This window comes from Panthera pardus, unplaced genomic scaffold (genome assembly GCF_024362965.1).
Source record: "Panthera pardus isolate Hobbes unplaced genomic scaffold, ASM2436296v1 HiC_scaffold_20, whole genome shotgun sequence".
NCBI classification, from domain to species: domain Eukaryota; kingdom Metazoa; phylum Chordata; class Mammalia; order Carnivora; family Felidae; genus Panthera; species Panthera pardus.
In genome coordinates, this window is record NW_026526766.1 from 6,968,962 (window position 1) to 6,992,377 (window position 23,416).

At 47.6% G+C, this 23,416-nt stretch overlaps 1 protein-coding gene across 1 annotated transcript in view; it reads right to left on the minus strand.

Annotated features, from left to right (window-relative positions):
- Positions 1 to 1,467: 1,467 nt before the first annotated feature.
- SLC1A1 (solute carrier family 1 member 1) overlaps positions 1,468 to 23,416 on the minus strand; it is an 82,210-nt gene continuing 60,261 nt past the window's right edge. Inside the window, exons 4-12 of the mRNA XM_019463707.2 lie at positions 23,290 to 23,404; positions 21,786 to 21,828; positions 20,048 to 20,146; positions 16,677 to 16,861; positions 15,015 to 15,122; positions 12,994 to 13,116; positions 12,145 to 12,339; positions 5,729 to 5,863; positions 1,468 to 3,674 (exon numbers count right to left, since the gene is read on the minus strand). Of these exons, the coding sequence (XP_019319252.2) occupies positions 3,428 to 3,674; positions 5,729 to 5,863; positions 12,145 to 12,339; positions 12,994 to 13,116; positions 15,015 to 15,122; positions 16,677 to 16,861; positions 20,048 to 20,146; positions 21,786 to 21,828; positions 23,290 to 23,404 (1,250 nt within the window). The 3' untranslated portion in view covers positions 1,468 to 3,427. The remainder of the gene's footprint in view (positions 3,675 to 5,728; positions 5,864 to 12,144; positions 12,340 to 12,993; positions 13,117 to 15,014; positions 15,123 to 16,676; positions 16,862 to 20,047; positions 20,147 to 21,785; positions 21,829 to 23,289; positions 23,405 to 23,416) is intronic.

Genomic DNA, 23,416 nt, shown 5'->3' on the forward strand with positions numbered 1-23,416 from the left:
AAATAAACATAAAAAAAAAATTAAGTTTACTTATTTTGAGGGGAGAGGCACAGAGAGGGAGGGAGGGAGGGAGAGAATCCCAAGCAGGTTCCATGCTGTCAGTGCAGAGCCAGACAGGGGTCTCGAACCTACCAACAGTGAGATCGTGATCTGAGCAGAAATCAAGAGTTGGACGCTTGACTGAGCCACCCCCCTCCTGCCACATGATCTTTTAGGAAAGAGGCAATATTCTAGGTCTTATACTGTTTAAGTGAAAATGTCCCATTTTCAGAAAGAGCTTTCCCTTTATAGAATGGGGGTTGCTTACTAAGTTTCACTAGGTTGGATTTACTGTTTGTTCTAATAACCCAGGTAAGGCCAAGTGGTGAAAACTATAATTTTCGGTCATGTCAGTTGGATGTCTGTGGGTGACCCATGTAAGTGGGGGACGAGGGTGTATAGGACTTTTTGGCAGGAGGCACTAGCTTTTATGAAACGTTTCATGTGCTACGTGTATTACGTCTATTTTCTCATCTAATGCTTAAGGCAGTCTCGGCTCTGTGATCGCTTGCTGGGCAGTTAGAAAATACAGAATAGTTGCTTGGCAAATTGTGTCTGCTTGGCATCATGTCAAGGCTCTGCATGACCATTTCCTCTTTCCGTTCCAGAAGGGAAGATTCTTAACATCTGCAAAGCCAACACCATTGCTGGCCCACTGCCTGATTATAAGCCAAACAGAGTTTTCTCAAGCTATTCTAAGAATGGGGTGTGTTTTTAATAGAGGGCCTCGTCCAATGGTTTGTTGAGAAATAGTCGTTTATTAGAGCTGATAACACCATCCCTCTGTATAGGAGTAGACTTTGGGCAAGAACCAAGTCATTGGGGGTCCTGCTCAAGTACACTTAATCTTCCAAGCAAATCTCTAAGTGATGTGTTGGCCTCAAGAAGGAAACTACTCTGAATGAGTCTGGCCACAGACTAACGTTTGCAATGACAAACATTTCTGTGAGACACTGCCCTCCCTCAGTAGGGCCTAGGGGGTTGTCCATTTGTTTGCTGTCTATCACAGACTGCCAGCAAGGGCACCAGCAGAACCCTGTCATGACTCAGGTTCCGGGCAGGACCTCCCCGAATACAACATTTGTAGTCTATAGTCCCATTTCTGAGGGCAGGAATGGTCCTTCAGTGAAACCAGGTCGCCATCATATTGAGATAAGACTACCTCCCCGTATAGTAATTTCTGGTCAGATCACACCTTCTCCATCTCAGCCATAAAATATGGACGGACTATTTATAACTTATGGCACTGCATTTCAGCCTTATCATCCCCACTGATTCACATGAAGAATCAGATTACTTTTCCTCAAGCCCGGCTTTTTCATTCTCGAGCATAAACAGTTTTGAAAACAATAATCCGTTTACAATCTGTCTCCACCTTCCCACGCCCCACCTGAGTGAGATAAAAGATAAAGAAAGAACAAGGCGGGGGAAGAAAGAATGACGGAAGTATTTATTGAGACTGAAATGGAACATTGGTTTCTTTTTATGAGTTAACAGCACAGTGTGTTAAGAGGCTGGTTACAAACTCACTCCAAAATTAGGATGACCTACAGTTCACGAACAGCTCTGCCAACTTGAGTGCCTCCAGTCGGAGACAAACGGCCAAGAGGGTAGGACCTCTCGGGCCTGAGATAAATTATGAATACAGTTGCGTTGATAGTTAAGATTTACCTCCAGTGAACACCCCCAGTATTTGCAATTTAAAACGCACATGGAATCAGTCGCTGGTCCATATTTGCGGTGTTTACATGACAATCCAGTATCATTCTCTTGTAGATTTCAGGGACAGGTGGTCAACACTGAGCATTTATTTACTTTTCCTGTACCTTTGGGACAGTTTCTGGTTTCTTCGATAGAAAAGCGCAGGCTTAAACTGGCTACTCAATACTGCAGAAACAGGATTATTCTGGATCTCATTGTAAATACAAGTTTTTCTGTTCAGCGTTATTTACAAGATGAGTGCTGAAGCACAGACTTTTTAATAAGCTATCTTCATAAATTAGAAGAATGACAGGACATGGATTTTAATTAAGCAGGGCCGAGGTGACTAGATTACGTTAGGACAATCGTCCCTTCAGGAGGAGACAAGTTTGATACAATGGAAGAATTTCCCTGAAACACGGATACCAACATCTCGTGTTGTGGGGATCAACTCGTGGGCTTACTCTGCAAGAATCCAGGGTAAGGACAGTGCTTTTCCGACCAGGGTGACTTGTTCCACCAAAACCATATTAAAGTACAATTTAGCTGGTAGTTTGCCACTGTTGTTTGGGCCCTGATGGGTACGAAATGGCAAAGAACCGTCATTTTTTGAGTGGGTGTAACTGACCTTGGAAGAATGAAGCCTTCCAGTTGGATAAAAACACATCCAGCCTTATGTGAGTGACACATCTTCATTCTACCTTATATAGAGCCGATATGGATTCCTTCCCAGCAGTAGAGTCTAGAAGTTGTAGATGAACGGCCACCTTACCGTATCACCATAATACATGTCTGCTATGAGGCTGGTACACAGACGTGGAACGGACAATACAATTTTTCATTCTCGTGCTCCTGAGAGAGGAGTTGGGATAAGCCCCAAAGCAGATCTGGATTGAAATCGTAGTTATTATTCAAGTACAAGGAGAGCTCTTTATTTCCCATTGACAGTTCAATTCTGATCTCTGTCTGGCAACTTATATGAAAATAATAAATATATATATATCTATATATATATCTAGCTCTATACTGAACACTGGGTTACTAGTTACCAGAGTTCCAATACAGTACATTGAAAAAAGAACCCTTCTCCCTTCCTGCAACACCCCTCACCCATCTTGAAACTGTTATTGCAGAACTGTGCTGGTCTGTTTTCCTTCAAAATGGTTTCTTTGACATTGGCTGGAGATGAGTTAAAAACGGACAATTTGGCACATTAAATGGGGGGGGGGGCAGCGGTGGTAGTATTTATATGCATTATAATCTATAAAAATGTGAGAAGTCAAAGGAAATCCATGCCAATAGAAAGCTTGAATAAAAATTTGTAATTAAGGAGTCTTTTTAAAAAAAAACCCAAACACTGGACTGCGTATGAGAAAGCAAGTTTTCTTCCACACCCATTACCTAATCCAATAGTTACTACTCTACCTACTTCCAAACTTTCTCATAGAATTTTTACATTGCAGACAATACAGTTTTCCTTTTAATCTGTTTTCTTTCATGGTACCCCACCTGGAGAGCAAAAGCGGTGAATCCAAATATAGAAAATAATCTGGAGGTCTATATATCAAATCAAATGTACAACTGGCCATCAGTGTGTTTCTTCTCCTTATTGAATGTTTGAATTTGCTAAGAGAGGACTCTCAGGGAGCTGTCCTTCATCGTTCCCGGTCCTGTGAAGCCAGGGGTTCTAGAACTGTGAGGTCTGGGTGAATGAGATGCTGTCGGACTTGTCTACCGCAAAGCCTCCGTTGACGTAGGACTTCTTGGTGTCTGAGTTTTCGTTATCCAGTATTGTGGATTCCAAGGCAAAGGGGTTCACGATGTTGACTTCAGATGAAACATCCATTTGCTCCAGTTCCTTCTTGGAGAGCTTCTCCACAATGCCCGTCCCGAACGCATCACCGAGGACGTTCACCATGGTCCTGAACCGATCCCTGGGGAAGAGAGAGGGCGAGTCAGACAGGAGGCCCAGATTTCATTTCCATTTGCCACCGGAGCGTTCAGGTACGAATTAAGCAGATGCAGAGAGTGCCATCCTCGTGGCTGGATGGGAGGCTTCTCTCCTCACAGGTCTAGGGCAGAAGGTGGCTCATGAAAGTACAGAAGGAGTAACCAGGCTCCCTGGGCGTGTGCTCCCAATAAGTCACAACGGACCCTCGTAAGCCCAGCACCAGTTTCCCCAAATTCCCTCCTCTCCTCCCCAAGAAGCGTGAAGAGAGTCTTTACAAATATTTTGGGGGAGCCGAGGGAGGCTCAGAATTGAGTGAGCCTCTCGCTCCTAACCTCCGTCTTGGGGCATTTCCCGGATCTGTCTCAGCTAAGGTGAGAGGACCCTGTGGGTGGTGTTTCTGCCAAAGGGGGAGTGTGTGTGTGTGTGTGCGCGCCTCCAAGTGTTCCTGTGTGTTTGTGTGTCCCTGGTGTAGTCGTTTTTCTGCGCCACCGGGTCCCTCTAGAAGCAAGCCAGCAGGGACACAGGGTCAGAAAACAGAGGTCAGCCGAGGAGCGGCTTTCTCCTTATGACACCCCCAGCCGGCCGTAACCCTGAGCTTGGAGAGGACCCTGTGGCAGGAAGGCGCCCTGGTGACAGAACACCGGAGCACTGCTGGTGGGAACTGTGCACGTGAATACTTCTGTGAGAACTACACCTGCGGGACAGACCTCCGCATCTGGGTGCCCTCCTGCGATTCAGAACAAGGCCATGGAATGAACCAGACCCTGGTATGAACCAACTAGAGTCTTTTTATCCCATGGATCAGACTGGACCTTTGGCTTCTCTGGGTGTCTTGGAAGTGAAGGTCACTGGTTCCAGAAGAATCAGGCAAAGGAGAGAACTACAAACCCACCATGGTCACTAGAAGGAAAACGAGAAGTACTTGCCTCAGGGGTGGCGTATCTTGGCAAGAAAGGGGCCACCTCCACTGGGGCTGGGGGACACAGCCAGCTGCTGAGGGGGGCCCCCATGGCACGCCTTCCCCGGGGCAGGAGCCCGGGCCTTCCGGGGCGTGACTGCCTTCACCATCTCAGCTGCTGTTTGCAAACCACACAGTGCCGGACTCCCCGGTAACCCTGGGCTGGTTCCGAGTAAAGGCTCAATATGCAGCTACACTCGCCCCTGAGGGCCAGGGGACAGAGCGAGACCAATGCACAAAGCGGGTACCAAGATAAAGCTGGGGACCAGGCTCGTTCCAACCTGAACCGTGGGGAGGTCACACAAGGCACGACCTTGCCCAGAATTTCTGCTGTGTTCGTCAGCCCTCTGTGCGTGTGTCCATGCACGCACGTGTGCGAGAGAGTTACGATGCAAATGTTCCAAATCATTCTAATCATAAGAAAACCTGCCATTTATTGGGCAAATGCTGCCCACCAGACACTGTTCTAGACACGCTGGTCACATGAACCCACTCAGACCCTGCACAACCTAATGAAATGCACAGAATCTGTCCCATTTCACAGATAATGCAATTGGGCCTCTGAGAAGCTAAGGGACATCCTCGAGGTCAAAAAGCTGTTGAGACACTGAACAGCGATTCAAACTCAAACTGGTCTTTCCCCACAGCTCCTACCATGGCCCCTGATGATGTTGAAGATCTCGGGAAGAAGGGCTGACTTCAAACCAGGCGCTTCTACACCTATGACGCTGACCCCGGGCCAGGATAGGCGAGGGTGGCCTATGGGGTTTGGAATGCCTGTGACTCTGTCTTCACCTTATCATTCTATGTGGATCTCCTCCCACCCCCGACACCCATCCTCCAGGTAAAACAAGCTAATGGAGATCACTGGCCTTTTAAAATCACTGCCGCAAGTTATAAGGAGTTAATTTTTAAGTGCGTTTTATCAGATGGCCTGGCCAGAGGGAAATTGAAGCAGCAACGGATGGCTCATGAGGCAGTGGCAATCTGAGGACAGAATGATGACAGACTGCAGGTTCTGCAGGGCGGGGAAGCCCACCTCCCCAGCCGGCAGAGGCAGCGCGTTTATTCCAACTCACAGGAGCCAGTCGACAGCAATGATGAGGGTGACATCCTCGGCGGGCAGGCCCACGGCACTCAGCACGATCACCATGGTCACCAGGCCGGCCTGCGGCACCCCCGCGGCTCCGATGCTGGCGGCCGTGGCTGTGACACTGCAGCCAAAACACACGAGCCGAAAAGGAGTTAGACACCTGTGTCTCCCTTCAGGGCCCCTGGCCTGGAACCTTTAGTCCCGATGGCTGTTACGGCCGTGTTCCCCCCACATTGGCCGGTCAGGATCTGTTCTCTGCTGAGCATCAGCTCTGCCTCATTAGGGAGCGGTGGGGGACCGAGAGAAGTCCATCTCCTTCTGCGGGGAGACATGGCAAGTCTCTCTAACGGAAGGAAAAGGAGATGAGCTGCCTGAGTGCGCTCAGAAAATGAGCAAGAGGGCTATTCAAGAGGAAGGCGAGAGTTTTACCACCTGGGGTGTTTGTGGAAGGCATCAGCTACCTATCCGTGCGTCCATCCCCTTCCATAAGCGCCAATTACCTCGCTGCCTGCCTTCTTTCTCCCTTCGTCCATCTGTTCACCCAGCCAGTCATCAACTGGCATCTCATATGTGCCAGGAATTTACGTTGCCTTGGAGGATGGTCAAAGGGAGGGTGGTCCGGGTGGATGGCAAGGGTATTTCCAGGGAAGACAAAGGAATGAGGCTGTGGTCAAGCACGTTTTATGCACTTTCTTGACATCATGAGACTCTTGGCTTCTGGGAGCTGCCTGATAGGGCACTGAACTGAGAACCAACCATGCTTCCTGTGCAAGATACAAGCGTTTATTCCTGACTGCTCCTTTGGCCAGTGGATGCACTTGCTGCAAAAGGAAGAGGGGTCTGGAACGAGGGAGGCAGCCAAGTGAACTTCCTTATGACATATTTAAAAAGACCCCTCTTATGGGGAGCCTGGATGGCTCAGTTGGTTGAGTGTCTGACTTGATTTCAGTTCAGGTCATGATCCCAGGGTCATGGGATCAAGCCCTGTGTCAGGCTCTATGCGGAGCATGGAGCCTGCTTAAGATTCTCTCCCTCTCCCCCACTCTGCCCCTCTTCCCTGCTCATGTGCTCGCTCTCTCTCTAAAATTAAAAAAAAAAAAAAACAAATTCTAAAAAGATCCCACTTGGGCAGGTAAAATGTGGTGCTAGGGATTCCTCTCTTTGGAATGTGCCGTTTTTTGTCAACAGTATCATCCTTATTTAAGTCTGGTCATTTTGGAGGAAACCATGCCCTGAAAAGTCCCTGAATTTGAATGAGCTTGACGGGACACCCACTGTACTTTCTGGACACATGTTCTCATCCTTAGTCCAAGGAAGCCACTGGGTTGAAAGGGGGAAGATGTAGAAACAGTCCATTTAAACTAGAAGAATCCCTGGGGTGCCTGGGTGGCTCAGTCGGTTGAGCGTCCGACTTCAGCTCAGGTCATGATCTCGCAGTTCATGAGTTCGAGCCCCGCGTCAGGCTCCATGCTGACAGCTCAGAGCCTGGAGCCTGCTTTGGATTCTGGATCTCCCTCTCTCTGCCCCTCCCCTGTTCACGCTCTCTCTATCAAAAAAAAAAAGAAACAAAAAACAAAAAAACATTAAAAAAAAAAACAGTACGTGGCACCTGGGTGGCTCAGTCGGTTGAGTGTCCGACTTCAGCTCAGGTCATGATCTTGTGGTTTGTGAGTTCGAGCCGTGCGTCAGGCTCTGTGCTGACAGCTCAGTTCGAGGGTAAGGTCAAACACAGGCCAGCATTCTTTGACAAGTGTGTTTTCCTCCAGGGGCTGTGGCCACCAATTTACAGTAAATTAGAGATTTCTTCGGCTGTCCCAATTCCTCTAAAAGTTTCAGGCCTTACATAATTCTTTAGATCTTTTCTGACTTAAGTACTCTTTGGAAAACCCAAGTTTATGTCAATGCTGGTTGAAAATATTTAAACTGAATATATTGGTGGGCTCAAAACCCACCTGGTCAAAGAAAACTCTGCCCTTGAGCCTTGACCTTGCTTCCTAAACTTTGGCCATTTGACTTGGCTTTGGTCTGAGAATTATAAATCTTCAGATGGGGTAAAAAATATAAAAACGTATTCATTCGGCTTGAATATATTGTACTTTGACTTTAAAGGGGTTTTCACAGAAGAACACACAATAACCATCAGCAGAAAGTACTTCCTAGCATTGATCTAGTTTTTGGACCGGCACTTAGGTCTCCAGACAGGCGGGGTCTGGGGTGTGAACTGAAGCCAGCACGCGTTTTAGCGTCAAGGAGACCTGGCTCTGGGGGGCCTGGTGGCTCAGTCGGTTGAGCGTCTGACTTCAGCTCAGGTCATGATCTCATGGTTCATGGGTTTGAGCTCTGCACTGGGCTCTGCGCTGACAGCCCAGAGCCTGCTTCGGATTCTTCCTCTCTCTCTGCCCCTCTCCCACACTCCTCAAAAATAAACAAACATTAAAAAACAACAAGACCTGCCTCGGCTGTTTTCACTCACAGCGTGTCCTTAGGCAAGTTCCCTCCGGATCTCAGTTCTTGCCCGGAGGATGGGGAGACTGTCTCCCTTGCAGGGCTCCAAGAAGATTAAATGAGGTAATGTAGGAAGGGCATCCAGTATGAGCACCAGGATGCAGCAGATGCTTAACAACCGATGGCATCTCTGGGGCCCCTGGGTGGCTCGGTTGTGTGTCAGACTCTTTTGATTTCCGCTCAGGTCATGAACCCAGGTTTGTGGGACTGGGATCGAGCTGAGTGTGGAGCCTGCCTGGAGCCCCCTCTCTCTGCACGACCCCCCCCCCCCCCGCCCTTGCTCACACACACTCTAAGATAAAAAAAACCCAATGCCATTTCTGCTATTTAGCTGCCATCAGTATTCCTACTACTGCTACCACAAAACAATCACTATTATTGCCCCTATGGCTCCTTTTCCCCTCTAAGCTCTTTGAAGGCCCCAAATCCAGTAATTCTCTTCTTTTACAAGAATATTTGCCCCATCTTCAATCAGGTATAACCTTTGATTAGTGACTATTATGATAAAACCACAAAAGGGTTTGTCTTGGGCGGATGGTGCGTATGTTTCCTCGATGTCCAGCCCAAAAGCACCACAGAAAAGAGATGAACTATGGGATCTCTTTAACCGTCAGCCACATGAGCCACAACTGTAACTTGTCAAGGGAAAAATCATGTTTCTTATTTCATTCTGTCCCAGGCAGAGCCAGAGAGGATTTTAAATTTTAGGTCAATGATTACTCTGGGCTTCACAGTTGTGGTTGTTGGCTATGGGCCGGTGGTTACTTATCGGCAATTCTGCCTGAAGAATACAAGGGACGCATGGCTGGCTCAGTCAGTGGAGCGTGTGACTCTTGATCTGGGGGGTCGTGAGTTCAAGCCCTATGTTGGATATGGAGATTATTTACAAATGAAATCTCAAAAAAACCCACACATAACACTAGAGCAGGGCAAGAGGTTTTGATGTGAATTATTTAGCCTCTAGACCCAAAGTTTACTTCTCTAGCAGTCAGTTTAAAAAAAAAAACAAGGTTAGAAATATCTAGGAAATGTTAAGACGGAGGGGGTGTGTGGACTTCATCACAAAGTGGCAAATGCCCAAAAGAACGGGCGCCTCTTGCGACCACTGCTTGGAAATCAGTCCAATGCAGACTGGGTGCCACAGGCCAGGACGAGGGAGTTGGAAAGTCTGCTGGGAATGGCCAGAGTCACAACCACTGGACCACAGGTGGCTGCGGAGCTTTCTCAGACGTGACTCAAGGTTTCAATTTTAACACACTCATTGCTGTTCCAACCACAGGACTTCACTCTAGCTCTTTGGGCTCAAGCTTCTTAAGCCTCGGACACTTTTTACAGGCCAGGCAGCATCGGTATTGCCTCCCAGGTGATGTGCCAAATGGTCCACTTTGTACCGGTCTTCAGTTAACGTCGAGCAAATGGCAATAAATACTTTATGATTTAGGGCTGGGGAAAATTTAAAAATATACTGTATTGGGGCGCCTGGGTGGCTCAGTCGGTTAAGCGTTCACTTCGGCTCAGGTCATGACCTCGCGGTTCGTGGGTTTGGGCCCCGCATCAGGCTCTGTGCTGACAGCTCAGAGCCTGGAGCCTGCTTTGGATTCTGTGTCTCTCTCTGTCTCTGCCCTTCCCCTGCTCACACTCTGTCTCTCTCAAAAATAAACATTAAAAAAAATTAGAAAAAAAATACCGTGTAAGAACATTCTCGGAACTTATTTTATGCCCGGAGTTTATGCCTGTGCCAAGTGCTGGGGTTGCAGCAGTGAGTTAACTCGGCAAGGTCAGAGTCCACCTCGCGTAGGGACCCGGTTTAGTTGGAAACTCCCACTGTACACTTCATAAAAGTCTCCAGATTTAACTTTCAACCCAATGCATCCCTTCCAAGCAGCGCAGTCCAGCAAAATTTTCCATAATGGCGGCACTTATTTCTGTACTGATGGAACCTTCTGTGTCCGTTCCGTCCAACCTGTGTGTGTGTGGCTAGCGGCTACCATCTTGAACGGTGCTGTTTCAGAGAACCAACTATGGAAAAATTCACGAGTGGCATTTGCAGTATCTACTTGAGCAGACAATATCGGTCTTCACCTGAGTAGAATTCTCTGCTTGGAAATCTGTCCTCTCTAGGTTTCAGGGCAAGATTTGTGGCTCTCCTACTTTTATTCTTTTTTAAAATTTTTTCTTTTCTTTTTTTAAATGTTCATTTATCTCCGAGGGAGGGAGAAAGGGAGGGAGAGACAGAGTGTGAGCAGGGGAGGGGCAGAGATAGAGGGAGACACAGAATCCAAAGCAGGCTCCAGGCTCTGAGCTGTCAGCACAGAGCCCGATGCGGGGCTTGAACTCATGAACTGCGAGACATGACCTGAGCAGAAGTCAGAAGTCTAACCAACTGAGCCACCCAGGTGCCCCTCTTCTCCTCCCTTTCTGTTCCTTCTTGGTCTCCCTCTTGGTTCTCCCCTCTCTGCCTGCCTCTAATATGAGGATTTTCTAGGGCTCAGTCCTTAGTCCTTCTCTTTTCTGCACAAACCTTCCCTATGTAATGCCCTCCTAACCGTCTCAACATCTCCTGAGGGCTCACTACATATACACCATTCTAAGCATTTTGTATGCACTGACTTAATTACCACCACTTGCATAAAATGTAGGTACTCTTATTATCCTCATTTTATAGGTGAGGAAATAGAAGCTTAGAGAATTCAAGAAACTTGGCCAAGGTCACAGCTAATCATGGTGAAGCTGAGACTCGAACACGGATGACTGACTCACTCGTGACCCATGTGCTTGGTGACCACTCTCCAGCTGATGAGTCCGACTTCCTTATCTGAAGTCAAGACCACATTTCTCACTGCAGAGTTCTACCTGGATGTCTTAAAGGCATTTCAAATTCAACGTGACAAACAGCGTAAGCTCTTTGTCTTCCCACCGACACTTCTCTTCCACTAGTGCTTGTTCTGGTGAGCGCCATTCATCAGTCCAGAAGCATCCACCAACCCTGGAGGTCATCCTAACCTTCCCCCGTCCCTCACTCTGAATCCACTGATGCCCCTTGAATTTGGAAGCCCTTCTCCATCCTCAGGGCCAGTGCCTGGATGGAGGCCTTTTAATTCCTTACTTGGACTCCTGTGGTGATCTCCTAGCTAGTCCTCCAGCTAACTCCTGTCCATCCACCCAGTCTACCCACCGTATCACAAAGTTAGCTTTTAAAAATGCAAATTTGCCCATATTATGAAAGACTGAGCCCCTCCATGAGCGCCTCTCACAAAGCCTTTCATGAGATGATCCCTGTCCACTCGTTTCTCTGTGTTCTCCACATTGTTCTCTTTATGTAGCCACATCCAATAGTCTGAACTCTGTAACTAGGCCATGGTTACATCACAAACCCCTGCCCATGCTAGTCCTTTTATCCCAAGTGCTCTTAGGTTCCTTCTCCTACTAAATTCTTACTCCTCTTCTAAGACTTAGCTAAGCTTTTTCCTCTTCCAGGAAGCCTCTCCTCACCTTCCCTTCCTTCTTTGGTGCCTTCCGTGTCCCCTCAGACCTCCACTAGAGCCCTTATCACACCACTCAGCATTTATTTAGATATCTATCTCCCTTACCTACTGGGGACCCCCTGAAAGCAGGGCCTGGCCCTTATTCAATCTTGAATCCTTGGCACCTACTGTGTGCCTAGCACCTAGTGGGTGCACTGAACTGAGAACAGTGATACCTTTGGGTATTCAGACCCTGAAGGAGAAACCTTCCACACCATGATTCCACTTCTGGTAATGTGTTTAATCTTGGGAAGGGACTTTAGACCAAGAAAATCAATCCACCAGTGGACCATTCGTGAGCTCCCTTCAGATGACTTTCACCTGCCACAATTCCAGTAACAGAAATGAAAGTAAGTGTGGCCTCGCGCCCTACCTGATAGTGATGATCTGCCCGATGCCCAAGTCCAGGTCATTCAACTGTGCGATAAACACAGCCGCCACCGCTTCATAGAGCGCAGTCCCATCCATGTTGATGGTAGCCCCGACGGGCAGCACAAACCTAGTGATCCTCTTGTCCACCTGGTTCTTTTCTTCGGCACAGCGGAAAGTGACAGGCAGTGTGGCCGAACTGTGTGATAAAAAGAGAAAGGGGTCGGGGCGCCTGGGTGGCTCAGTCGGTTGAGCATCCGACTTCGGCTCAGGTCACGATCTCACGGTCTCACGGTTTGTGAGTTTGAGTCCCGTGTTGGGCTCTGTGCTGACAGCTCAGAGCCTGGAGCCTGCTTTGAATTCTGTGTCTGCCTCTCTGCTCCTGCCCTGCTCACTCTCTCTCTCTCTCAAAAATAAACATTAAAAAAAATTAAAAAAAGAGAGAAAGGAACGTATGGTCTAGGAATGCTGGTGCTCAATCCCTGCCTGAAGAGACACTTCTATTCCCGAAACTAAACCAAGAGCCCAAAGCATGCTGGCACTCTGGGCAGGTCCAGGAGTGGGAACTTGCTGTGTCCGCCATTCTCTGAGTTATACCATAAACCCCTTCTGGGCTGCAGGCCATGCCATGAGGGCAGGGAATATGCAGTAGGGTGAAGCAATATGCTCCAGGATGCACAGGGGGAGAAGACAGAGGTCCTTCCTGGAGTTAAAGCTAGCTACAGAAGGACAAGCTGTGGCCGGTGCTTGGTCAGCTTCACAAGTGGCCCGTACAGCTCTCAGCCGCAGCCAGTAAGAGCTGATTAGTCTCTGCAGCCCAGAGACTTCCTCCAGACACTCCTCGTACATTTACCTGGAAGAGATCATGAGAGCCGTCAGAAGAGCCTGGGCCATTCCCATGGCGAACCGGAAAGGGTTCTTCCGAACGACTATGAAATAGATCAGTGGGAGAATGACGATGGAGTGGATTGCCAGCCTGGAAACAAGTCAAAGAAGCAGATTCTTAGATGACACCACCTCCTCATATTAATCCTTCTTTTCAAACAGCTTTTTTACTCATGATATATCATTTGATTTGCATTATGACCCAAAAGAAAATCAGAGGTAGGGCAGGTCTCCATTCCGGCAGTGAGGGTGAGGACATTCACTTAGCAAACGAAGTATCTTGTCAAAGTCGGCGGTGAAGCCAGTAGCTGAATCCACATTTCAGAGCTCACACAACACTTACATCATGCCGCCAAGCTTTGTGCACGCTATTTCTGCCAACAGGTGCTAAAATGCTTTCACCTGCCGCTGCTGCTGAATTCTTATCCCTCCTCTAACACTCAGCAAAAGGTCCCTCTCCTCCAGGAAGCCTTCCTTTACCTTCCCAGGTTGGGCAGACCCTTTCCTCTGTTGTAGGTTTGTGGCTCTGCACAAACCTCTACCATAGGCCCTTATCATAGCACTCAGCCCGTCTATTCCCTGGACCACTGCTGTCCTGCTGGATGGTGCCCACCATCTAGTAGGCCAGGCAGGCTGTGGTAAGGAGGAAGTCCCTGCTCTCCTCCAGTCATACTGGTGGAGTCTCCTTCCACCTACTTCAGGACTGACCCTCTTTTCTTTGTTATTCTTGCCTTCCAAAACTATTCCTTATTTCACACTGAGATATATAGGTTACACAAAACAGGGGGCTTAAAAAATGAGACCAATCCAGCAGATGCCATATAGTGTCCACATAAAGCGTTTACAGATCAGTTATTCAAAGCTGAAACAATAAGAAATGATCATTGTTAATACAGATCCTGAAGGTCCATCTTGAGGGTCTTCACATAGAGCTTGTGGCTAAGAACTATGAGAAGCTGAGTTTTCTGTTAAAAACCAAGGTAGGGCAAGAGAACAGAAACCAGAACTGTTAGAAAATGGCTCAGTATAATAAAACTCGGCCAGATGACTGCCTGGACCCAGGCCCTGTCTTCGAGAAGGGTAGATGGCCCTGCTGCCTTACCACTGGGGCCCTGAGATTTGACAATGGCCCTCACACTAGAGGAACCCAGGCTTCTTCTTGCTGGCTGGCAGGGTGGTGCTTTTGGTAAAGACAGATAAGCTTCCCAGTGCACCTGCCTTCCAGCGGGTGAGCTCATTGCTCAAGTTGGGCGTCTGGGGGCTACTGACCTGTGCGAGTCAAACTGATGATACTTATTCATTCCCTTGGTCCGTGTTTCTTAACACCTGTGACGAATCCTGTCCCTGCTAGATATCCGGGGCCAGCATTCCTAACTTATCCACCATACCTGCCCTTAAGGAGCCAATGACTGGGCTGCAATAAATATGCAAACGACCTGTCCCCTGCTGCCTTCCAGCTTTTACACAGTACCTCCCAGCTGGAAGAGTTTCCCAGCATGCTCCCTGACACTTGGATGATGCATGGTGTGGCAGTGGTGCCCAGCCCCACCTGCAGGGCTGGGACCAACCAGCCATCCCTTCCGACTGGCTCAAGTCTCCTTCCACGTAGGCCCTGCCTAATGTCTTTCTTGGGGTTGGGGTACCTGTGGGCCATTCCTACTAGTTTGGTGAGTTTCCATCCTTGAAGAAGTGAACGCCAAGAGAGGCTACCAGTGGGTCTTGCTCATTTTAAAAAATGATTTTAACACAACTAATAAAGGCAGCAACAAACCATGGTCCAGGCTGTTCTGCCGAGATCTGGCAAGTAGCACAGTGGGATCCTCCTCCAGTACAGCTGTTAAAGGGCAGCCCTCCTCCCCCTGCTCTCTTATCTCTCAACCATCTTTCCCTGCACAGGGGAGAAGCTGATTTTAACCAAAAGGCAGCTTCTCGGCACCAGTCCGTTGGCCCAAAAGAAGTTGGCTGCTTCCTCCCTGGAGTCAGACGTACCCACTCAGGACGGTGGCCATGTAAAGGCCCAGCTTGCGGAATATTTCCCAGTCTTCAACCTCTATGATCTTCCCGGCAATCAGGAACAAAATGCCAAGTGGCATGTAACTAGAAAGCAAGCATAGCAAAGACACTTCTGTCATCTGGTGTCTTTTCAAGGTGGGATCGCTGGGGAGGAAATGGGCCAGGGCACGCACCTTGGCCTGGCACGTGTGCTCAGTTGGGAAGCACACCTGCTACACGATAAAGCCAAGGTTTCGGCCTCAGGCCCTGGTGGACCCCTGGCGCCAGGTTTCAGCACCCGCACATGTGTCTTAAATCCTACCCACCTCAGCCACCCTAGATGAGCAGACTCGGCAAGAACGTGTGGTTAAATGAGTGCATAGCCCATGCCTCACTCCCGGTACACATACGTCCTGCTAACAGTCACAACGGCAGATCTCATTTTTGCCTGATCCCCCATATATGGCCCCCATGCTCTTCCTGGCCTCAGTCATCTTGTTCCCCAGGAGGTAGTGTCAGCCATAGAGCAATATGATTAGTAGTAGAAGTGGTCAGAACAGCCCTGTTTGCAGAGCTCTCATTACGTGCCTTGTATTGGGTTAAGTATTTGACGTGCATCATTTCCCTTGATGCACTTCTCCCAAATCTAGGGGCAGATTTCTATTATCCTCTTTTGCAGATGATGAAGGTGAGGTTCAGTGGGAGTAAGTGGCTGAAATCACGAAACCCTTTGAGTCACTGTCACTGTCTACACTTCAGAGTCCATAATGTTGAAACAACTCAATATAAGTGGGGCAGGGATCACCTAGAAAAGTTGGAGTTTGGCATCTCCAGGGACAGGGTGATGCCACTGGTATGCTGACCCAAATGGTAGTTTTCATCTGGATGGATTAGGGCCTGTGCTGTACCAGTTGCAAGAATTTTGAACATCACTTATGCACGGGGCCTAACAAGGAAAGCACCTTGTGTTGTGATGTGCAAAGAACCCTTTCAAATCTTTAATTAAAGAAAAATTTTAAAAATATTTATTCTTGAGAGAGAGAGAGAGAGACAGAGTGTGAGTGGGGGAGGGTCAGAGAGAGAGGGAGACACAGAATCCAAAGCAGGCTGTCAGCACAGAGCCTGATGCGGGGCTTTAACCCACAAACTATGAGATCATGACCTGAGCTGAAGCTGGACACTTAACTGAGCCATCCAGGCGCCCCTCAAATCCTTAATTTAAGAGTTATTTCTTAGAGGGACGCCTGGGTGGCTCAATTGGTTAAGCATCTGACTGTTGATTTCAGCTCAGGATCTCACGGTTTGTGAGTTCGAGCCCCATGTGGGGCCCTGTGCTGACAGCATGAAGCCTGCTTGGGATTCCTACTCTCCCTCTCTTCCCCACCCTCACTCTCTCTCTCTCAAAACAAATTAATTAAAAAAAGAGTTATTTCTTAGATGAATGCTGGTTGGGTGTAAGACGATCAAGGGCTTTGGCAGAAAAGACAATAGCTAAAACCTAGATTCTTGTTAGTGAACTAACTCCCATGTAATACGCATAGTTACTGAATGCTCTAGTGTCTTGATATTCTATGTTCACCCTTCCTAGGCTTCTTTACTCCAATTTTGAGGGGGCAACTGTCAGGAGAAGCAGGATGGCATTAACAGGCATCTGCTCACCACATAATGATCTGGACGATTTTCATGGTTGCATCGCTCAGAGCAGTGAAGAAATCCACCAGAATCTGTCCTTTCTCTCCCATTTTTCCAATGACAAGTCCAAAGACGAGGCAAAAGACAATCAAGCCCAGGACGTTTATGCCGTCTGAATACAGGCCTATGACTTTGTATTCCTTTGTTTTGTTCTGTGGGTCAAAACCAAGAGAATATATGGATGGGTGATTAGAATGCTGTTGGAGAGCAGAGGCCCCGAAATGGGAAGATACGACGGCCACACCTACTAAACTAGTAATCCACCAGTCAAAGGCCACCATACTTGGGGACAAAAAGAAAAAAAAAACAACCCAAGTTTTTACTGCCCCCACCATCTGCCGCTGAACTTTAAAGTGATTTTTTTTTTCTCTTTGTCTCTCAAAAAATCCAAACTTGAAGATTTCTTTTGAAGATGTCTTATTCTGGGATGTCTTATATTAAAATTTTTTTTTTAATGTTTATTCATTTTTTAGAGAGAGAGAGAGAGAGACAAACAGAGCACAACCAGGGGAGGGGCAGAGAGGGAGACAGAATCTGAAGCAGGCTCCAGGCTCTGAGCTATCAGCATGGAGCCTCATGTGGGGCTCGAACCAACTGGGATATCTTACATTTTTAGTAAGAATTGTAGATTTGAGGTGCTTTTCAGAGTTATTCTAACTACTAGTTACATTTGGAGTCTGTGTGAAAAAGAGAGGAATTAATAATGCAGGAACTGCAAAATATTTAACAGGGTGAACATTTTTAGGACATTTTACTATCTGTTGTATCATGATAGTAAAACACAGGCGCATTCTTTACCGCCTCTGATCCTGGATGACCAACAGGATTGTAGAGATATAAATATTAACCAAATACCAGCTACTATAAGCCATTTCGTTATCTTATCCTGAGTAAGAACAGCATGAGATATGCTGAGACACAACCTCATCTGAGTGGTGCAGCATGAGATTTCACTGAGAGATTTCACAGGGAGATAACATGATCTGAGTGCCGCAAGCCAGGTTTATAATGTATTATATATGGTTGATAAGTTACTGGGGTGCCATTTTTTACTTATCATCTGATATGCTCAAACTCATATTTATCGAGCAGCTAGAGTGTGCTGACTGCATTGGTGACTTAGAAGTCTTAAAATACAGCTAGACAGATAAGATTAACCGTGAGAAAAACAAACCAATGGTAGTGGGAGGGTGTGTAATTAACTGCGTGGTCAAGTTACAGGCCTCGGGCGGAGATTGACTGGGGGCGCCGGCGGTTAGGGAAAGCTAAGCCTGAGCGGTAGGGGCAGCCAAGAGATGAAGGCCAACACCAGAAACATGGCATAAGCAGAGGCCAAAGTCATCCCCAGGCCGCTGCACCCTGCCTGGAGAATTCCACTCATCCTTTATGGCCCCCAAACTAATTTAGGCCTCTCTGTTAAAAGCCCTGGAGTAAGCACCCTGTCCTTCCCTATTGCAATACTCATCACTCGTCACATGAGGGCACAAGCCATGTCTGTCTTTGTACCACTGTCATCCCAATGCCCAGCAGGGCCTGGCTCACAGGGAGTGCTCAAAAAAATCTTTTTGGGGGGCGCCTGGGTGGCTCAGTCGGTTAAGTGTCCGACTTCGGCTCAGGTCATGATCTCACAGTCCGTGAGTTCGAGCCCCGCGTTGGGCTCTGTGCTGACTGCTCAGAGCCTGAAGCCTGTTTCAGATTCTGTGTCTCCCTCTCTCTCTGATCCTCCCCTGTTCATGCTCTGTCTCTCTCTGTCTCAAAAATAAATAAACGTTAAAAAAAAAAAAATTAAAAAAAACAATCTTTTTGGAACCACGTGGAAAGGCAGGAATAAGGAGTAACTGAGGAGGTAGGTCTGGATGGGAAAGAGAAAAGGCCACTGGGAAGGGAGCCGGGAAACCAGGGAGGAGCCCGGCCATGGAGGGCCACAGAGCCAGTCGGAGGACTTAATGTTTCCTGCAGCAGGAAGCTGGAGCCAACCGTGGTCTCTCTGATTTGAACCAAGTCTACCAAACATTTCTTTCTTCCTTAAATCGTTCCCTTCTGGGTGGGGGCAGAGAACGCTCAGCAGAAACCTTCTCTAGGACTACAGATTTACTGCTTCGGGCCCACACAGTCTCATCTCCAAAGCTGAAAGGCCAACCGCTCTCAAAACCTAATGGATTTTATTCATAATTGGATGGCGAACTCCTGGTGGCAGAACTGAGGTGAGGCTGCTTGTGGTTTATTCCTCTTTACCTGGCAGGGCGTTCTGCTGCAGGCATACTGATGTCCTCTGTCCTGGAGGGTGCTTCCCAACCCCACTGAATTGAGTTGCATGACACACAGTGCCTGCGCCACATAGCCCGTCGAGAGTGGAAAACTCCGGACCCCGAATCACATCTGGGCGGAGAGTTTTGGAGAAGCAACGTGGCCTTGTATTCCATATTTAGGTGGTCTTGCAACTCTAAAGCAAGAGGTGCCCAACTCAACTCAATGGAGTAGTGGAGAGTGTAGACGCAATGGGGCTCACCCTCTTCTCTGGGTGGTTCAGATGCTTCTCGTAATGCCTGGTGGTTATGTTTTACAAAGTGCCACCCACCAACAGTGAGTTAGCAAATACTGAATCCTTGCTCCCAGGGGAAATATAAGGTCAGGTTCCGGGGAACCAGGGTTCACAACATTTTCATCAGATAATCAGCATATAACCTTGCTGTAGGTGTGTTTCTGTTCAGAAACACATAAATATGTAATGTGTATTACTGAGTCATTAACACTGAAGTCACAACTGACACCCTCAGCCTGAATGAAGCTGATCTAACACACAGATAATTTTCCATATGAGACACTACAGCCTTCTCGCCCTCAGAACCACCGACAACACTGCAACATTATGCTTGGGGGATGTTTTAAACAGTAAAATCACCATGAAAAAGCACAGAGACATGAAAAATGTGGCATAAACATGCTACTCAAAGGACACTTGTTTACAATAAGAGAGCTGAAACAAGAAGGCAGAGCTTGGGGTGCCTGGATGGCTCCGTCGCTGGAGCACGTGACTCTTGATTTCAGGGTTGTGAGTTCAAACCCCACATTGGGTGTGGAGCCTATTAAAAAAAAAAAAGGGCTTAGCCTTGTTCAGCCTCAGAGGGCCATGTGTGCATTGGGCGACTTAAACTTTTCACTGCTCTTTGTCCACAAATGACGTCAGAGCGTTGTGTTGATTCTGGGGGGGCAAACACATTTTAGCAAGAAAACGAATTCGCAAGTAATGAGGACCGACTGTATCTCTGTCTCCTGCTTGCTCCATGACTCAGCGCCTGCCTGGGTTGGGGGGGGAAGGGGTGCGGGCAACAAGGTACCTTGGAAATGGCAGTTGTCATGATGGCTGTGACAGATGCTTGGGTCATGTTCATCCCGGGCTCACTGGGAGTATTCACTTCTTCACGCTTGGTTTTATACTGCACATTGGAGGGGAAAAAAAGACCAAAGAAACAAACAAAATAAGAGTTTTTCAAGCACCTGAGTCTAAACCATGGGAATATGTGACTCTGGCTAACTGAGTGCCACTGAAGCCTTCTGCCTCTGTCACCTCTCTCGGTTACAGATTTTGATAGTACCTCCCATGAGGCTTGGGAAGCCAAAGTGAGACCATAAAATCCAAACCCTGATTCCCATGGCCACCATTCAGTGATGTCAGAATGTTGTCTTTCATAGTAAAAGATTAACAGGGCAACAATGGGAAAGAAAGTTTGGGTTGTTGTTTTCTTAAATGTTTATTTTTGAGAGAGACAGAGCATGAGCAGGGGAGGGGCAGAGGGAGAGGGAGACACAATGTGAAGCAGGCTCCAGGCTCTGAGACATCAGCACAGAGCCCGATGCGTGGTTCGAACCCACAAACCGTGAGATCATGACCTGAGCCAAAGTGGGAAGCTTAACTGACTCAGCCACCCAGGTGCCCCGAAAGTACAGGTTTTATTTGGAGGTGCTTTGACAGACAGACTCTTACAGCGATCTTATCAATCATTTTGTTTCTATTTGTTTATTCATTTCTCATTTTTAATCTGGGAGGAACACCTCATTACTTGGGTAACTGTAGTCACCCTGACTTTAATAAACGTCAAGAAGTAGATGGTTGTTCCAGCAGCAACAGTCCCTTTAGGGCTAGTCCATGAGTGAGATTTCTGTTGAATTCCCTTCCTTCGGCTCTGTTTGGTCCTGCAAGGCTTCAGCAGAGAGGTTTAAGAAAGAGCTAGTATACCACGACACCAGGCATAAATGTCACTCCTTCGAGGCACTGCCAACATCAAGAACCTTACAAATGACCACTGTGGCTGAGCCGCAAAGGCACCCTTGAAACAGAGGTGGTTCTGTGCCTCTCGGAGGTCGGCAGGGAGCAACTTCATTGCCATTTTTGTTGGTACACACAGAGGTCTCTGTTCATGTAATTTATGTAAATGAATTAGGCAGTTCGTGATAGACTCAGCTGTCTTAAGTGCACAGATAAACAAGAGAAAAGGGCTGTAAGGAAATGGGAGTGAAGAGATTGTTCAACTTTCCTAGAGGAAAAAAATCACGGCTTTGTTACATCGCCGGGGAGCCGGAGGGTCAGCAACGGGTGCGTAGTGATTAAGGAAAAGACCGAACACCGGGAACACCCACCACCCGTGTGGGTTAGATACCGCTCTCCCAACACGAGGGAGAAAGGAACAGGGAGTCGGAGGGTTGCTTTTTCAGTGCCTGCATCTGGAGACAGCCTAAGCGTCTCCACAAATATCACGTGGTTCTCAAAAACACAGGCACAAGAGCCCACATTTTTAAACACTCTTTGTTCGACAGGTTCCTGATGGCTTCATCTGAGCTCTCTTGGGGACAAGAACGTGTCACGGAAAGGGAGCAGCGGGGTCAGTAACAACAGGGACTTCTCTGGGACCTGAAGCCCAGAGGCACCTGCGATTTGCTCCACATTCACGCTCGAGGGTGGGTTTGCTGCCATTTTTGATGTGCTCATTCCACTTCCTGGGTCACAGCAGGGAACAACGATTCTAATCAGTAAAGCAAAGAGTACAGCAATCTGAAGGCAAAAGTCGTCGTTCTTACCTGCTGAAAACAGGCTTGGACAAGGTTCTCCGGGAACATATTCCTGTTGGAGACATGAAAAACAGTGTCACGTTACAGCACAAGTGTTTTGTTTTTGTCACACCCAACGCATGGGTGAAGGTGAGCAGAATACAGAATCAGTACTCTGGTTCCTCTTCTGGTTTCTCCTTTGCAAAATACTTCCTTGTATTAAGATTTTTTTCCCCCGCTGAGCTTCAACCGAGTCTAGAAAGTTCTCTCACACAACCATCACTCAGCTGAGTCACTGAGTAATTGGTACGCTCGCTGTCCTCGGTGAAACAATGCATTGGCAGGTGGACACTCCCAGTCAAGAGACTCCTTTAATATTCTGTACGCTTCCGTTTTCATTGACGAGAAAGTATGCCTACCGAGAGTCCGGGGCATCTGTTCCCAAATTCTTTATGCCAAATGAGAATATCAGCATAATGACTGAATTAAAAATGATGTGAGTCAGCGAAATGGGAGTGTGAGATGGAAGGTGTGGTTTCTCATCAAAACTAAACTCAATGCTTGGAAACTCGACCGAAGCCAGTGACTAAAATTTCTGTGGGTAAATTAGGTAAGGGGCATCCACAGAAATGGAAAGAAAAACTGGCAGGATGTGGCACTCAGCATTCTTTATAGTTTCTAAGGATTTTGTTGTGTACTTCGTGAAAACTGAACCTGGAAATTGTACACCATGCCTTTACAAGCACAACAGGTGCAAGAAAAATGGTACAGAATCACAGTCAACTGACACGCTCAAAGAAAAGGTTTTGGCCCTACATCAAAAACTGGCAAATAAACACATTTAAATTTTGTGTCCACAAAATATGTAATGTGTACCTGTGTCATTTTTTAATGATTCTCTGCTCTGCTATCTTAAAAGTAACTGACCAATTCCCAGCCCTGATTGCTTCTGAGAAGAGGGCTTCTCTGGTGCAATTAAAAAATGTATTTCTTGGGGCGCCTGGGTGGCTCAGTCGGTTAAGCATCCAACTTCAGCTCAGGTCATGATCTTGCGGTTCATGGGTTTGAGACCCTTGTTGGGCTCTGTGCTGACAGCTCAGAGCCTGGAGCCTGCTTTGGATTCTGTGTCTCCCTCTCTCTCTCTGCCCCTCCTCTGCTCACACTCTGTCGCTCTCTCTTGAAAATAAATGTTAAAAAAAAAATTAAAAAAGAAGGTATTTCTTCAAGTGTGCTTCAGAGCTGACCCCCCAACGCAGCCCAGCATCTTAGTGCAATAAGTGTATTTTCTGCTTCTCTGTCCATCCTAAATCCTGACAGAGGAGACTGTCTTCCCACTCTTGGAACCATGGCTTGGCAAGCAGGACTGGCTATGCAATTTTGAGGTCCAGGGCAAAATGAAAACACGCAATGATTCAAAAACTATCGGCCATTTCAAGACAGCCACAGCAGTGCATTAAAGCAAGCTGTGGTCCTCTGTGGCCACAGTATCACAGGCGGCATGCCTAGGGGGCTGCCCCACTGGCAAAACACTCACCTGATCAGATCCAACATGGCATCCACCGTACTGACTTCAGGGCTGCTTCCTGTCCTGTCAATCTCATCCACTTTCTGGGTCACACCAGGCTTGATGCTCACCACCAGCACGATGCCTGTGGCCCAAG